Raw genomic sequence first — 15,649 nt, 5'->3', positions numbered from 1 at the left:
TGTTAAATTTGTGTTGTCATAGCAACGGTCGTCTGTGCATCATAATCACAAGAGTGTTTGGCTGTGTGTGGTGTGTTTACAGTACGCTGTTAAAACACTTAAATCTCTTTATACTTTGGTTGAGCATCACTGTAAAACATGAAGACATGATTTCTGAATAGAACATCAAAGACAGAAGTGGTGTCTGTGGCTTGAGTTTTAAGACCCCTCATCTGAAGTTTAGTGATCAGCTGTGAGAATATGACGTGTAGTTTGTCTGTTTATTTCATTTCTTCTGGGTGTGGAATCCCTACAGAACTTCAGAGAGAGATCATGACAGATTCTCGCCCTCGACTATGAGCTGCTTTACTGAAGTTTACAGTCTGTTGCTATGTGGTTGCTAGGGTGTTTCCAGTATCTAATAATGTTTTACAGAAAGGCACATGATGATAGTAATATTATCACTGAGAGATCTCAGACAGACCCAGAGTCGGCATCAGAGCAGATCTACTGGAGGGGCATTGGATCATCGGCGGGGGACAATGTCGTTTGATAAATATATTTTTTACGCATTGGCAACATCATAGTAGCATGGAAATCCAGACCTAAATCTGAAAGATCCATATAGAATGACAACGATTTAGACTTGATTTAGACTTTAGACTTGGGCTTTTATCTAAAAGAGGAACAGAAGACAGCGCTGAAATTTGCTGTTTTGCCGACTGGATATTTAGCCTATAATAGGCTAAATAATTAGGCATACAATAAATAGCTATATATTTTTATACTTAATTAATTAACAAATTACGACGACAAAAATGAAACACTGAATCAGTTAAAAAGAATTTCCCCATCAGACCAAGTTTTTTCGAATAGATATTTCTGAAAACGTAAGACTTTTTTCTTCATAAAACGAGTTGGACATCATCACACAAATGTCTCTGTATGGACCAGTTAAATCAGAAGACTAAAATTCAGGATGTCACAACAATAATGAGCCACTCACACAAGGTATAACAGATTTTTTAGTTTTTGATTTGCGTAGAATGAAAATTTTGTAGAACTTGAGAAATAAATAAAGATAAAATAAAATACAGGAAATGGAAAAAATAAAATACAGAAAATACAAAGTGTGCTTCAACAAATAAAATTAATTCTTTAAACACCGTTTTTTTCTCAGGGTTTCAAGGACTTTAAATACTCGAAAGGACTCATTTTCTAAAAAAAAATAGATAAAGGACAAAAATAAATGTATATTCTGCTATAACTTTATGCTAATACTTGTTTTTAACCTGGGTTACACACCTCCCAGCAGTTTATGCACGCACCAAGCAGAAATGACATTAGCCCATATATCTTTACAGACAGCCAAGTATAAAACACAAATGCAGTTAGAACCCACAAACATTCATCAACAATTCACCTGTTTAGTAGGCCAGTGAAAGCCAGGGCTGGCTTCAATAAGTGAATTAAAGGAGTTTCCCTCAGAAGAGTTGCAGGCGACGAGTGTTGCTACTGAAGAACTGTGTGTCCTTCCATTCGCTTGTGCATTTGCGTGTCAAGTCTTTCTCGAATGCAAGCTGCAGTAAACCTGATCTTTCTCTCGTGTAGTATTGTGCGTCTGTGCTTCAACTTAAAATGGATTTTGCGCGCGTTGCAAATCAAATGTAACAAGTTTACTCGGCGACCAATAAGCATTCACCATGACGAAGCCTAGTAACGTGCCATGAACAACCAAAATTATGCATTTCCCCCATTCTTTTTATTTTATTTAAGATACAGTTTGAACATTTAATATTAAAATAATAACTAAAAGGGATATATTTTTTCATCAATGACCGCTAGGGGGGGCACGGCCCTCGAATGCCCCACCATAGCGCCGGCGCTGGACAGACCTCAGTTTATGAGCTCACTTTATAAAATGATTCAAGTTACATAAACCAGGAATAATCTCTCTCTCTCTCTGTCTCTCTCTCTGTCTCTCTCTCTGTGTGTCTCACTTTCTCTGGCTCTTGTCTGAACACACACGAGTCTGTTTGTCAGGTGAGTGTGAAGCTTTTTCTTATTCATCACATTGATTAAATGTTGTTTTATTTTTCACAGACATGAATATGTAACAGTTTTCTTGTTTTTTGCACAGTTTGATGGATGAAAATATAAGGACTTGATTCAGAGATTCTATTTTTGTTGTTTATTTCAGTTTTTAATGTGTGTTTTTGCTTGTTTGTCTGGTTGGGTTAACGTGATGTTCTCTCTATATTGTATTGTTGTCTGTCTGTGTGTTGATGTCTCTTTGGCCGGTTTCACAGACAGTGTTGAGCTTAAGCTTTAGGTCGCTTCTATAAAAAGCCTGTTAAAACACCTGGAACATCCATTCACATTCAAGCCTTGTCTTTAACTAACATGAAGATCATCTGATGTTTTTCGTCTCTTTTGTCTGCTGAAGGTGTGTATGTGTGAGATGATTCTTCAGCTGATGGTTCTCGGTGTCCTGGTGTCTCCGCTCACACATGCGCTCCCAGGTTTCCAGGTGCGTCTGGTGGGCGGGAGAAATAATCTAGAGGGTCGTGTGGAGGTCTTTCGTGATGGCGTGTGGGGGTCCGTGTGTGATGATGAGGTGAACATTAATGTTCCTCATGTTGTGTGTCGTGAGCTGGGTTTCTCTCGCGGGGTCACGTGGGCTCACAGCGCTGAGTTCGGTCAGGGTCATGGTAAGAGTGCTTTAATGATAAAAATACAAACATTATCATCGGTTCTGTTAATGATGCTTTTGTCTGTAGGGCCCATCTGGTTGGATAATGTCTTATGTTTGGGCACCGAGAGCTCTTTATCAGACTGTCGATCGAATGGTTGGGGTGTGAGCGATTGTACCCATGCAGAAGATCTGGGTGTCATTTGTGGTTTAGACCAACACCAGCAGGGTGACGTCCAGCGGTATCACGATTCAGCCCAACCTCAGACCTCAAACCCCATCCCACTCGTCCAGCGGCCCGTCGCCTCCGCCCGCACGCAAGGCCATGAAATCGCCCTCCGGCGCAGCAGTCAGGGCCCGTCCTCACCCCATATACATGGCCATCGCATTCAGCTGCGCAGGAACGGTCACGAAAGCGCCGCCGTGACCCGTGGATACGAGAACTCTCCGCCCAGAGGACATCAGCTGCCGAATTTTCTGCGCAACAGGGCGGCATATAGATGGGCAACAGATGCGATCCCTGCACCGGCCGCTCAGAGCGCTCAACATCAAGAGACACCGGTACAACCATCTCAACCTCAGACTGTGGACAGTAACAGGATGGATGTGGACTTCAGTGACATTGATGAACAGGTCGGACGGGGTTTACATGAATTATGTCAGAATAAACGTGTACACATGAACAGTTTGATGTATAGTTTGATTTTCCTCTTGAAGTCTGCTGCAGGGGTCAGACTGGATGAAGTGCGTCTTCGAGCCGTTCTGTCCAGCGCTGAAGACTCTGATATGATAACAGATGGTGTGGTGGAAGTGAAGCATGCTGGGAAATGGAGACAGGTGTGCAGTTTGGGCTGGGATCACAGCAGCAGTACGGTGGTTTGTGGAATGCTGGGATTTCCTTCAGCAGGACATTTGGACACGCGTGTGTACCGGTGAGTCATTTAGTTTTTTATGACATTCAGATGTGGATATTTTCATTTGAATTGACATGTCATCTGTTTGTGTGTGAGGTCAGGTGTTTTTATATGTTTGAAAAAAACTCTGAAATCAGCTGCAGATTGTTTGAAAACTCATCTGAAGCTCATTTGTTGTTTTTACACAAACTGAATCTCTCGGTCTCTCAGTGTCCGTCAGTCTGTCTCTTTCTGTCTGTATAAGTGTCTTGCACAACATTCTCAAGAAACCACACAAAGACTGTTTGAGGTTAGATGTGTCTCACTGCTGTTATAAATATCCGGGTGTGTTAGCGCAGGGATTCAGACTCACTCTGTCTTTAGTCAACCTCAGTGTGTGTGTGCGTTTGTGTGTGCATGCGTGTGCCCGTGTGTGTGTTCACGTGTGTGTGTGGGTTTTTGTGTGTGAACAGGGTGTTTCAGAAACTTTCTCTTCATCACAGTGTGTTTTCATGTCCAGTTCCTCTTGAAATCATTCTTTTCTTTTCTAGTCACAACAAGGCAACATCTGATGTGAATATTGTGATTGTCACTCTAGAGGCCATCTCACCTCTATTCTCTCAAAAACTGATGTCATCTCACTGTTTCCCTGCAAACACACTGTCTCACAGCACACACAGCTGTCTCGTTGAACACATACCGTCTCACTGCACGTTGTCTCGCTGCACAATGTCTTACTGCACACGATCTCACTGCACACTGTCTCACAGCACTCTGTCCCCTTTCAATCATATTGTCATGCATCTGAAGGTTTTGGATAAATTGGTTATTTCATACTTCCACTGAAGAAAACACACTGCTTCATTCTTTGTGGGATTTGTGCAAATATTGTGATTTTAGGGATTCCAGACAGATATTAAACAAGCGTTTGAGGATAAACATGAGAAAGAGCAGAGAAAATTTCCTTACAGCCGTTCTGGACCAAACGACGCCCGGTTTCGCCTCCTCTTCATGCATGTCCTCCACATGAAGTTCTGCTCGGCTGAAGCCTGAAATATATGTGTAGAAAAACAAACAAAAAGGCAGAAATGAGTGTTTGACTGGAGAACATTGGGATCTCTTTGTGTTTGTCTGATGACCACAAAACCAGCAGAAAGTCTTCAGTGTGTTTATTTGCAATGGACCGTGGACCTCTGGGAGCGTCTATGAGATTCTCTGTCATATAACTGTAAACTCTTCATATAGACCCATGAAACACAAACATGACATGTGGTTCCTAGACGTCTGCTTATTGAGTTTCAAATGTTTCTGTTGTTTTATGATGTGTGTTCCTTTCTCCTGTACAGGAAACTGTGGGAATCAAAGATGGAGGACTCAGCCACACGGTAACGTTTCATTTAGTGTTTATTTTGACCAGATGAGCTTGAGCTGTCTGTCTGTATTCTGTCCGCCTCTGTGTGCCTGCAGGTCTGCGGTCAGTAAGAAGAGTTTTTGGGTGGAGAGGGTTCAGTGCTCGGGGACGGAGGTTTCGTTGGCACAGTGTCACGTTCGTCTCTCTGTGCCGCGCACGGACGTTCCCTGCAGCGGTGGCATGCACGCTGTGGTGCGCTGTGTACCCGGACCTCAGTTCTCCAGAATCTCCACCTCTGGACAGCCACAAGCCCCGCCCACTCTCAATGTAAAATCCAAACATTCACATTCAATCATCGTCATAATACTATTAATCTGTTGGTGATTGAACATCTATATGAGATGTCTCAGAGTGCAAACATGTGTTTTGTTTCCTGAATTCTTCTTCTGAAGTCACTTTTTTTTTTTTTTTCGCGGCACGAAAAATGGAGCGCAACTTTAAAAAGACTAAATTAGAGGTATTTCGTACTGCCTGGAAGGATAGTACAAAAAAATACAGGAAAGCCCTAAAAACGTCTCGATCCGCCTACATTTCATCACTAATAGAAGAAAACCAGCATAACCCTAGGTTTTTATTTGATACAGTGGCTAAATTAACCAAAAATAAATCGTCAGCGACTTCTGATGCTGTATACCCGCATAGCAGTGATGATTTTATGAACTATTTCACAAATAAAATCCAAGATATTCGAGAGAAAATTATAACTATGCAACCAGATGCGAAACCCGCTGAACAAACGACTTACTACAGCACCCCTAAGGAGAAATTACGTTTATTTTCTACTATAGATCACGATGAACTATCGAAAATCATTAGATCATCTAAATCGACTACATGCATGCTAGACCCTATACCTACAAATCTTCTGAAAGAGATGCTCCCAGAAATTATATATCCTCTACTTAGCATTATTAACTCATCTCTGACATTAGGACATGTGCCTAAAGCATATGAGGTGGCTGTTATAAGGCCCCTTGTCAAAAAACCCCATCTGGACCCTGGAGAACTAGTTAACTACAGACCTATTTCGAATCTACCTTTCTTATCTAAAGTTCTGGAAAAAGTAGTCTCAACTCAAATATGTTCCTTCCTCCAAAGGAATGAGATTAATGAAGATTTCCAGTCTGGATTTAGAGCACATTACAGTACAGAGACTGCTCTGATTAGAGTTACAAATGATCTGTTTATGGCGTCCGACCGAGGTTGTATCTCCTTATTGGTGCTGCTAGATCTTAGTGCTGCATTCGACACCATTGACCACAGCATGCTCCTACATAGACTTGAAAATGATGTCAGTATTAAGGAAATAGCTTTGAAATGGCTTAGATCTTATTTATGCGACCGTTTCCAATATGTAAAAATAAACAATGAGGTATCACGCAAATCGCAAGTCCAGTACGGTGTACCACAGGGCTCAGTACTAGGGCCTATGCTCTTCGCATTATACATGTTACCCCTAGGAGATATAATAAAGCGACACGGAATAAGCTTTCACTGCTATGCTGATGATACGCAACTTTATATTTCCTCGAAGCCTCACGAAACACAGCAATTCCATCGAATAGTGGAATGCATTGTCGATATAAAAAAGTGGATGAGTAGCAATTTTTTATTACTGAACTCGGACAAAACTGAAGTGTTACTTATCGGACCGAAAACCGCCCTACGTAACAACCAAGAATACTGCTTAACTTTTGATGGATGTTCCATAAAACCCTCATCTTCAGCTAAGAATCTTGGCTTTATATTCGATAGTACTCTGTCATTTGAGAACCAGGTCGCCAAAACCTGTAAGATTGCGTTTTTCCATCTTAAAAATATATCTAAATTACATCATATGCTGTCATCATCAGATGCGGAGAAGCTTATACATGCCTTTATGACATCAAGACTAGATTACTGTAATGCACTATTAGGTGGTTGCCCTGCAGGCCTATTACAAAAACTCCAACTGGTCCAAAATGCGGCAGCTCGAGTTCTTACACGTACAAAAAAGTATGAGCATATTAGCCCGGTTCTGTCAACCTTGCACTGGTTACCTATAAAGCATCGCATAAATTTTAAAATCTTGCTTATTACCTATAAAGCCTTGCATGGTTTAGCTCCTCACTACTTGAGAGAACTTCTTACGTATTATAGTCCATCACGTGCACTACGCTCTCAGGCGTCAGGTCAGTTGGTAATACCTAGAATTTCAAAATCAAGTGCAGGCGGCAGATCCTTTTCCTATCTAGCGCCTAAACTTTGGAACAGTCTTCCCTGCAATGTCCGGGAGGCGGACACACTCTGTCAGTTTAAATCTAGACTAAAGACGCATCTTTTTAATCTTGCATACACTAGATTATCATAATATATGTATTTCAAAGATCTAGGCTGCACTAGTTAGATCAACCGGAACCAGGGACACTTCCAATAACAACTGATGCATTTGTTGCATCAAAGAGTGCAGAACAGTACTCTACTCTCAGCCAGTCTTGTCTCATTGTTCCAAGGTTACAAGAGCGGAGCGGGCAGGGCGCAATCCATTCCTAGACCTGACAAATGCTGGACGAAGGAAGTGACGTCCCTACAAAACTTCAGCCACTATTAGATTATTAATGATAATTTTAAATCTAATTTTGTTTTTTATTTTGCCTTGTTGTGCAAGCACTGTTGAGCTTGTGCAGAGGCTGCAGTTTTTGCCAGAGGGGAACTGGAATCCCCTGGTTAGGCCTGGTTTCCCTCCGAGGTTTTTTTTCTCCTCCAATGGAGTTTTGGGTTCCTCGCCACCGTTTGCATACTGTTTTGCACTGTTTTGCCTGGCCGGGGGGGCTGCTAGAATTTGATAGTCTTATTTAATTAACTCTGCATATAGTAATTTATTGTGTGTCTGATATTTGACCTGTGTTTTGAATTCCATAACCTTTTATGTTTTACTTATAGTCATTTTTTCTTGTACAGCTGCTTTGTAACAATGAAAATTGTAAAAAGCGCTATATAAATAAAGCTGACTTGACTTGACTTGACTTTGGATAAAAGCGTCTTCTAAATGACTAAATGTAATGTTTTGTGCAGGTGGCAGTGCGTCTGAAAGCGGGTGCTCGTGTGGGTGAGGGTCGGGTGGAGGTGCTCAGAGAGGGTAAATGGGGTACGGTGTGTGATCATCTGTGGGACGTGTCTGCAGCCAGTGTGGTGTGTAGAGAACTAGGCTTCGGCTCGGCCAGAGAAGCTCTCAGAGGAGCACACATGGGTCAAGGTCAGTCCTCATCTTCTTTAACTGATGAATAATAAAAGCAGTTTAATCTCCACAGAATGATCCTTATGTTATGTATGTGATGATGATTATATGTAGAGATGACTTTTTTCGCAGGGAGTCACGTTTCTAAAAAATGAACCTGATGCGTGATTCATGGAGACTTTGAGTTTGTGATGCAGCCTAAACAGATGAGAGTCAGGACTCTAAAGTCATTGTGCGAGCGTCTGATCTGATCTGATCTTTCCTGATCCCTCAGCGCTCCACCGGAAACTCATTTAAGATCAAAGCAGAAGACCTCGCGCCTTTTCCTTCCATTCATTTCCGTTTTTTGAGCTCTTGATTTTCATTTCCAACACAATGAAAACGCATGAGAGTCTGATGTGTGTTTCCAGAAGAATTATACCTCAGGGTGATGACAGTGTGGGGTGATGGGTAGCGTCTCTCGTGATGACATCATAACCTAACTACACAAATTACAGGGAGATGTGTCTATACATACACAAGTTTCCAGGCCGCTGCTATTTTCATCTATTAAATGTGTGTCGTTAGAAAAACCGTCCACATCACAGGCACGTCTGCACCGCATGCGTCTGCGCAGGTTTGTCTTGTGATCTGGCCAGTTGCTACTTTTCTGCCAAACACAACTGTAAACACAAACACAAGTGTCTGAAGAAGTATTTCTAGCCGGTTGACTGAGGACGGTGAAAAAGAGACACACAGATGTTAACATGTGGAACATCAAACACACACAAGTGTTTCTGAAAGCCTCGTCTGTGTGTGTGTGTGTGTGTGTGTGTGTGTGTGTGCAGGCACTGGACTGATCCATATGAACGCTGTTCAGTGTTCAGGGAGAGAGAGGTCGATCACACAGTGTCGCTTTCAGGAGGTTCCAGTGCACTCCTGCAAACACAACCAGGACGCATCTGTGCGCTGCAACGTCCCCAAAACACACCTGTCCACCACGGTCAGACACACACACCTATCACGCGCACAACACGCACAAACACACACTCACAGAACATGTTTTCACGCAGATACACGTGTGTGTGTCACAGGTGCGTCTGTCGGGCGGTCGGGAGGCGGCGGAGGGTCGTGTGGAGGTGTTGATGGAGGTGAGCGGTCAGAAGCGTTGGGGTTCAGTGTGCAGTGAGAACTGGAGCATTAATGAAGCGATGGTGGTGTGCAGACAACTCGGCTTCGGCTTCGCTTCTACAGCCCATCAGGTACAAACATCCCAGTCAGTTCTCCCGCTGCTTGCTTCTCATGCTGAGAGTAATTACAGACTTCTGCACTTTCGGGAAACTCTTAGAGAGAAAACAAACTCAAAATAGATCACATTTGTTTTCTTATAACAGTGGGGCACGCTAAATAGACCCTGGAAAATATTTGATAATGTCCTTCAATTAACTGTAATAGTGAGAGCCATTATTAGAATCACTGTGAATTCCAGCGTCTCAGAGTCCCACAATACTGCTCATCTGAGGTCTGTGTGTGTGCGTGTGTGTGCAGTCGTGCGTGCACGTGTGTGTGTGTGCAGTCGTGTGTGCACGTGCGTGCACGTGTGTGTGTGCAGTCGTGTGTGTGGATGGGAGTCGTGAAATCTATAAAACTGATCTTGTTTATAATCCTATGCAGAGGAAAGCTAGTCCTCTGTTTGCTGATCCCTTTGTTTTATGAAACTTCTTTGTATTACAAAGTATTTCGGTTACGGATGACTTGTTGACGCGTGTTTGTTGACGCAGGAGACGTGGTTCTGGTCGAGCGGCTCTGGATCTGAGGACGTGATTCTGAGTGGGACTCACTGTATCGGGACAGAGATGTCCATTCAGCAGTGCCATCGAAACGCTCAGGTGTACTGTCCTCGAGGGGGCGGAGTCAGAGCGGCCGGGATCACCTGTACAGACGGTACATGTGCACGATCTGAAACTGCACAAACTAGTGTATTCTGGGATGGCTTTCTGTGTGAATCTGCTGATGTTTGTATGGTTTGTTCTCAGCTGCTCCAGATCTGGTGGTGGACGCTCAGCTGGTGCAGGAGAGCGCGTATCTGGAGGACCGTCCGCTTCACCTGCTCACCTGCGCACATGAGGAGAACTGTCTGTCATCATCTGCAGCGCGCATGAACTGGCCGTACGGTCACCGGCGTCTGCTGAGATTCTCCTCACGCATCATGAACCTCGGACGAGCCGACTTCAGACCGCGGGCCACCAAAGAATCATGGACCTGGCACCAGTGCCACAGGTGTGTGTGTGTGTGTTAAGTTATTCTGTGGGCAGCGCTGATATATAACACACTTCACTGAAGTCATCACGTCATGTTTTAAGAGCCAATGAAAGGGTTGGATTGTGGTCACATGACAGCTGTTAGATGAGCCGATATTGAGCAACTGCAGCGCTTGAATGTTTTCTCATTCATTACTCACTTGTTGCTCAGATGTTTTCTTAGTGGAACAACGGTGTGATTCGTGTTTTCTTTTCTCCTTTACAGACATTATCACAGTATTGAGGTCTTTACACATTATGACCTTCTGACCCTGAATGGCACAAAGGTCGCTGAGGGTCACAAAGCCAGTTTCTGTCTGGAGGACACGTACTGTCCTGACGGTAAATACAATAAAGAAATGAGATCAAAGATGAGATCTCATTAATATCTAATTTATTTCTCCCGGACATGAATGAGATTTAATGGAGAGCAAGGTTTTGTCTCACCTGTGGAATCAGATATTTTCATTTATATTCAGAACTGAATGAAACATTGACAGAAGTGAATTGTGATGTCTGCATGATGTTAACCTCTGACCTCAGTCCCACTGACAGACACGTGAATCTGTTCTTCAGGTTGTTCCAGAACTGCACACACACACACAGTATATATGTCACTTTGTTTTGTGTGTCTGTGAACAGGTCTGTCGAAGCGTTTCGCATGTTATAACATGGGTGATCAGGGTATTTCTGTGGGCTGCTGGGATACATACCGTCATGACATCGACTGTCAGTGGGTGGACATCACTGATGTGCGTCCGGGTGATTATATCTTCCAGGTGAGTTTATAACCAATGAGATTATAGTGATACATACTGAGAATAACAATGTGTGTGTTCGGGTGCGTCCATCCGTGTGTGTCCACAAAGATACAAGTCACTGCAGTCTGCAGTTTTTGACCTGGTCATCTCACACATGAAATTAAATGATGTAAAAATGCAGAAAGGTTTCGGGGTAGAGTGAGAGTTACAGGATACAGTCACACAAAATCATTATGACGTAGAAAGACCCCATAAAACATGAAAACACAACATGTGTGCGTGTTCTTTTTCTCGTGTGAACTCTCAGCAAATGTGGAGACGTTTTACATAATGACCTTCATTATTGTGGACATTGATGAGAGAGTTCACAGCAGTTTATTGTTATGCCAGAGTTTGAAAATACTTTCTTTCTGTTTTATTTGAAGGCTGGTTTTGTTTAGTGGGAAACACGTCTGATGGAAAGATTCAGAAGTGAGATGAACCTACAAAATAAACATAAGCACAGGCACATTTCTTTGTTGTTGGTTATAAAAGTGCACTTGTAAGCAGTGATGGGAATAACGGCGTTATTAATTCAATTCAATTCAATTTTATTTATATAGCGCTTTTCACAATTTGCATTGTTCCAAAGCAGCTTTACAGGGGAAAACAAAAAACCCAAGAAAAGGTAAAACACACTACATGGTGTGTTATATAATAAATCCAATTATTCTGGTAAATAATATCTAATGTCAGCATCTCCTGGTGGTTTATTTATCATATTTTGCTTTAAGTGAATGTTTGGCTGAAAAGATGTGTCTTTAATCTAGATTTAAATTGGGCGAGTGTGTTTGATCCTCGAATAATATCAGGAAGGTTATTCCAGAGTTTAGGTGCTACGTATGAGAAAGCTCGACCCCCTTTGGTGGATTTAGTTATTCTAGGTGTTATCAAAAGAGTTTTGAGATCTTAGAGAGCGTGATGGGTTGTAGTGTGATAGAAGCTCTGTAAGGTAGGTAGGGGCTAAACCCTTTAAGGCTTTATAAGTGATTAAAAGAACTTTAAAGTCAATACGATACTTAATGTGAAGCCAGTGAAGGGTTGATAACATTGGGGTTATGTGATGGTATTTTCTGAACTAACTGTAGTTTGTTTATTGATGATGGAGGACAAACACTAAGTAGAGCATTACAGTAGTCAAGTCTTGAGGTCATAAATGCATGAATAAGCTTCTCCGCGTCAGCAACACACAGAATATTTCGTAACTTGGCAACATTTCTTAGGTGGAAAAAGGCTGTTTTTGTGACATTTGAGATGTGATTTCTAAATGACAAGTTGCTGTCTAATATAACATCTAGATCTTTTACTGTATTTGTTGGAGTAACAGTACATCCTTCAACTTGCAGTTTATAATCAGAAATATTTGGTTTGCGTGTCTTTGGTCCGATAAGTAATAATTCTGTTTTATTAGAATTTAAAAGAAGGAAATTACAGGTCATCCAATGTTGTATATCTTTAATGCACTCTGCCAATTTGGATAGCTGGGAGGAATCATCTGGTCTTGATTAGATATATAGCTGAGTATCATCTGCATAGCAATGGAAGCGAATTCCATGATTTTTAATAATGTTTCCGAGGGGAAGCATGTATATGGAGAACAGCAGGGGTCCCAGAACTGATCCCTGAGGTAATCCATAATTTACTTGCGTTAGATTGGATGATTCCCCATTTAAATGGACAAATTGATGTCTTTCTGACAAGTAAGATCTAAACCATTGTAGTGCCTGTCCCTCAATACCGGTATAATTGTGTAAGCGATCTAGAAGTATGTTATGGTCTACGGTATCGAACGCAGCACTAAGGTCAAGCAGGACCAAGAGTGAGATGTTACCTTTATCTGATGCTATAAGCAGGTCGTTTGTAATTTTAACGAGCGCAGTTTCTGTGCTATGATGCGATCTAAAGCATGACTGAAATTTTTCGTGCATGTTGTTATTTTGTAAGAAAGAGCACAACTGAGTGCACACTACTTTTTCTAGTATTTTAGACAGGTATGGGAGATTTGAAATCGGTCTATAGTTTCCAAGTTCATTTGGATCTAAGTTTGGTTTCTAGATTCGAGGCTTACTGTCGGCCATTTTAAAGGGTCCTGGGACATGGCCTAGATTAATTGACGAGTTGATAATGTTATAAATGGGCTCAATTGCAACAGGTAGTAACTCTTTTAATAATTTAGTTGGTATGGGGTCTAGTAAGCAAGTTGTAGGTTTAGAAGTTGCGATAAGTTTAATTAAATCTTCCTGTTTTATAGGTGAAAAACGCCGGAGCCTTTGTTTTGGAGCGATGGTTGGTGCTAATTCATAGGACAGATTTGGAGGTTGAGTTTTTACAATTTTGTCACGAATGTTTTCGATTTTCTCTATAAAATATTTCATGAATTCATTGCTACCGAGGTGCGGCGGAATAGCCAGGTCAGGTGGTGTCTGTTTATTTGTTAATTTAGCGACTGTGCTAAATAGAAACCTTGGATTGTTTTAGTTGGTTTCTATGAGGTTACGAAGGTGCTCAGCCTTTGCTGCTTTTAGTGCCTTTTTATAACAATTTGCACTCTCTTTCCACGCCATTTTAAAGACTTCTAATTGAGATTTTTTCCATTTGCGCTCTAGTTTGCGAGTTTCTCTTTTAAGGGCGCGAGTGGTGCTATTGTACCATCGTGCAATATTTTCCTCATTAATCTTTTTTGACTTCGTAGGTGCAACAGCTTCTAATGTATTAGAGAAAATAGTACCCAATTTCCTGGTCATGACATCGAGCGATTCTTTATTTATTGGTATGGTTATTAAAGGAGTCAGATCTGGCAAGCTCTTTGCGAAACTATCTTTAGTAGCGGAGGTGATTGTTCTACCCTGTCGATAACGAGTTAAAGGGCTGATACCTGACGTGCGCAATGTACCTGTTATAAGATGGTGGTCAGTGACATCGTCGCTTTGAGGCATAATATCTATATTGGTTAGATCGGCTCCGTGAGATATAATCAGGTCTAGTGTATGATTAAATCGATGAATGGGTCCTTTAATGTGTTGTATTACTCCAAATGAGTGTAGTAGTTCTGTAAATGCCACAGCTAATGCATCGTTAGCGCTATCTACGTGGATATTAAAATCTCCCGACAATTAGTACTTTATCAACTTTAATCAATAGGTCAGATAGGAAGTCAGCGAACTCTTTCAGAAAATCAGTATAGGGACCAAGGGGTCTATACACCGTAGCCAATGTAAAAGAAAGCGTTTTTTTTAACTTTTGTTAGGAATAATTATGTTCAACGCAAGCACTTCAAATGATTTAAATTTATGCTCTGTTCTCTGAGTTACAGTAAGAAAGTTTCTAAATATTGTAGCGACGCCGCCACCCCGACCAACCAGACGTGGCTCATGCATATAACAGTAGCTTAGTGTGGGGTACACTCATTTAGACCGAAATAATCATTTGGTTTAAGCCAGGTCTCGGTAAGACAGAGTATATCAAAACTGTTGTCCGTGATCATTTCATTTACAATTACTGCCTTTGAATTTAGTGATCTAATATTAAGTAGGCCGAACTTTATGAATTGGTTTTGGTTGTTTATTACATTGTCTTCAGGTTTAATCACGATCAGATTTTTTCTCTGACTTTTGCCAAAATAATTACTTAGTAGTATTATTCGGGGGACAAATACGGTCTCTATATAATTGGAAAGAGTAAAATTTATAGCAGTTGAACAGCACAGACTATGGTTAAAGTTTTGACTTACCTGAGGGAGACTTACCTGTGGGAGACATAGTCAACAGGTGCGTAGCGACTGCGCAGTGTGCAGTGCCACCATATATTTACATTACTTTTACACATTTTGGCAGACTCTTTTATCCAAAGCGACATTATCCTATACATTTATACATAGATACCTGTAATCCCCTGGGGATTGCTCTTACCACTGAGATACAGGAAAGCCATATATTGGGGTTGTGGGTTCAACTGGAAGTTTCTTTCTGGTGGAAGGTTTGGATTTGTTTACAGATGAGCTAAAAATCTTGAATCAATATTTATTGTACAATTATTTACCCATGTGGTAATAACTATAGCGTCCAGCCTGTTGTTATCGCAGGATAAACCCCTCCAGCGTGATTGTGAACATGCAGATAGGAGCCCAACCCAATGACAGTCTGACTGTACGTTTACTGTTGTTTAATATAATATCATTCTCATCAGCGAAACTTGCTTTAGATAAATTACATTGTTAGTTAGGTTTCTCATTTATACATCACCCTCATCAGATTCAAGATCTTTATTGTCAAATGAACCAGAAATTCTGTTCTGCAAATGAGGAAAAGCAATAAAATATATAATAAAGGACAAACTAAGAACAAAGATATACTACCGGAAATACAAAAGAGAATCAAAT

The 15,649-nt window shown here is 41.4% G+C and overlaps 1 protein-coding gene across 1 annotated transcript in view; it reads left to right on the top strand.

Moving 5' to 3' along the window:
- Positions 1-2,431: 2,431 nt before the first annotated feature.
- Positions 2,432-15,649, top strand: part of LOC306909636 (lysyl oxidase homolog 4) — a gene marked incomplete at its 5' end in the record, with an annotated part of 20,221 nt that continues 7,003 nt past the window's right edge. The window contains 12 exons of the mRNA XM_079483587.1: positions 2,432-2,690; positions 2,760-3,304; positions 3,389-3,603; positions 4,911-4,949; positions 5,032-5,242; positions 8,030-8,210; positions 9,020-9,174; positions 9,266-9,433; positions 9,953-10,115; positions 10,208-10,451; positions 10,698-10,813; positions 11,114-11,250. Of these exons, the coding sequence (XP_079339713.1) occupies positions 2,432-2,690; positions 2,760-3,304; positions 3,389-3,603; positions 4,911-4,949; positions 5,032-5,242; positions 8,030-8,210; positions 9,020-9,174; positions 9,266-9,433; positions 9,953-10,115; positions 10,208-10,451; positions 10,698-10,813; positions 11,114-11,250 (2,433 nt within the window). The remainder of the gene's footprint in view (positions 2,691-2,759; positions 3,305-3,388; positions 3,604-4,910; positions 4,950-5,031; positions 5,243-8,029; positions 8,211-9,019; positions 9,175-9,265; positions 9,434-9,952; positions 10,116-10,207; positions 10,452-10,697; positions 10,814-11,113; positions 11,251-15,649) is intronic.

Source organism: Barbatula barbatula (genome assembly GCF_947034865.1).
Source record: "Barbatula barbatula genome assembly, chromosome: 20".
In the NCBI taxonomy this organism is placed as follows: domain Eukaryota; kingdom Metazoa; phylum Chordata; class Actinopteri; order Cypriniformes; family Nemacheilidae; genus Barbatula; species Barbatula barbatula.
Note: the sequence above shows the minus strand (reverse complement) of the source record. Positions and strands in the feature narration are given on the sequence as shown.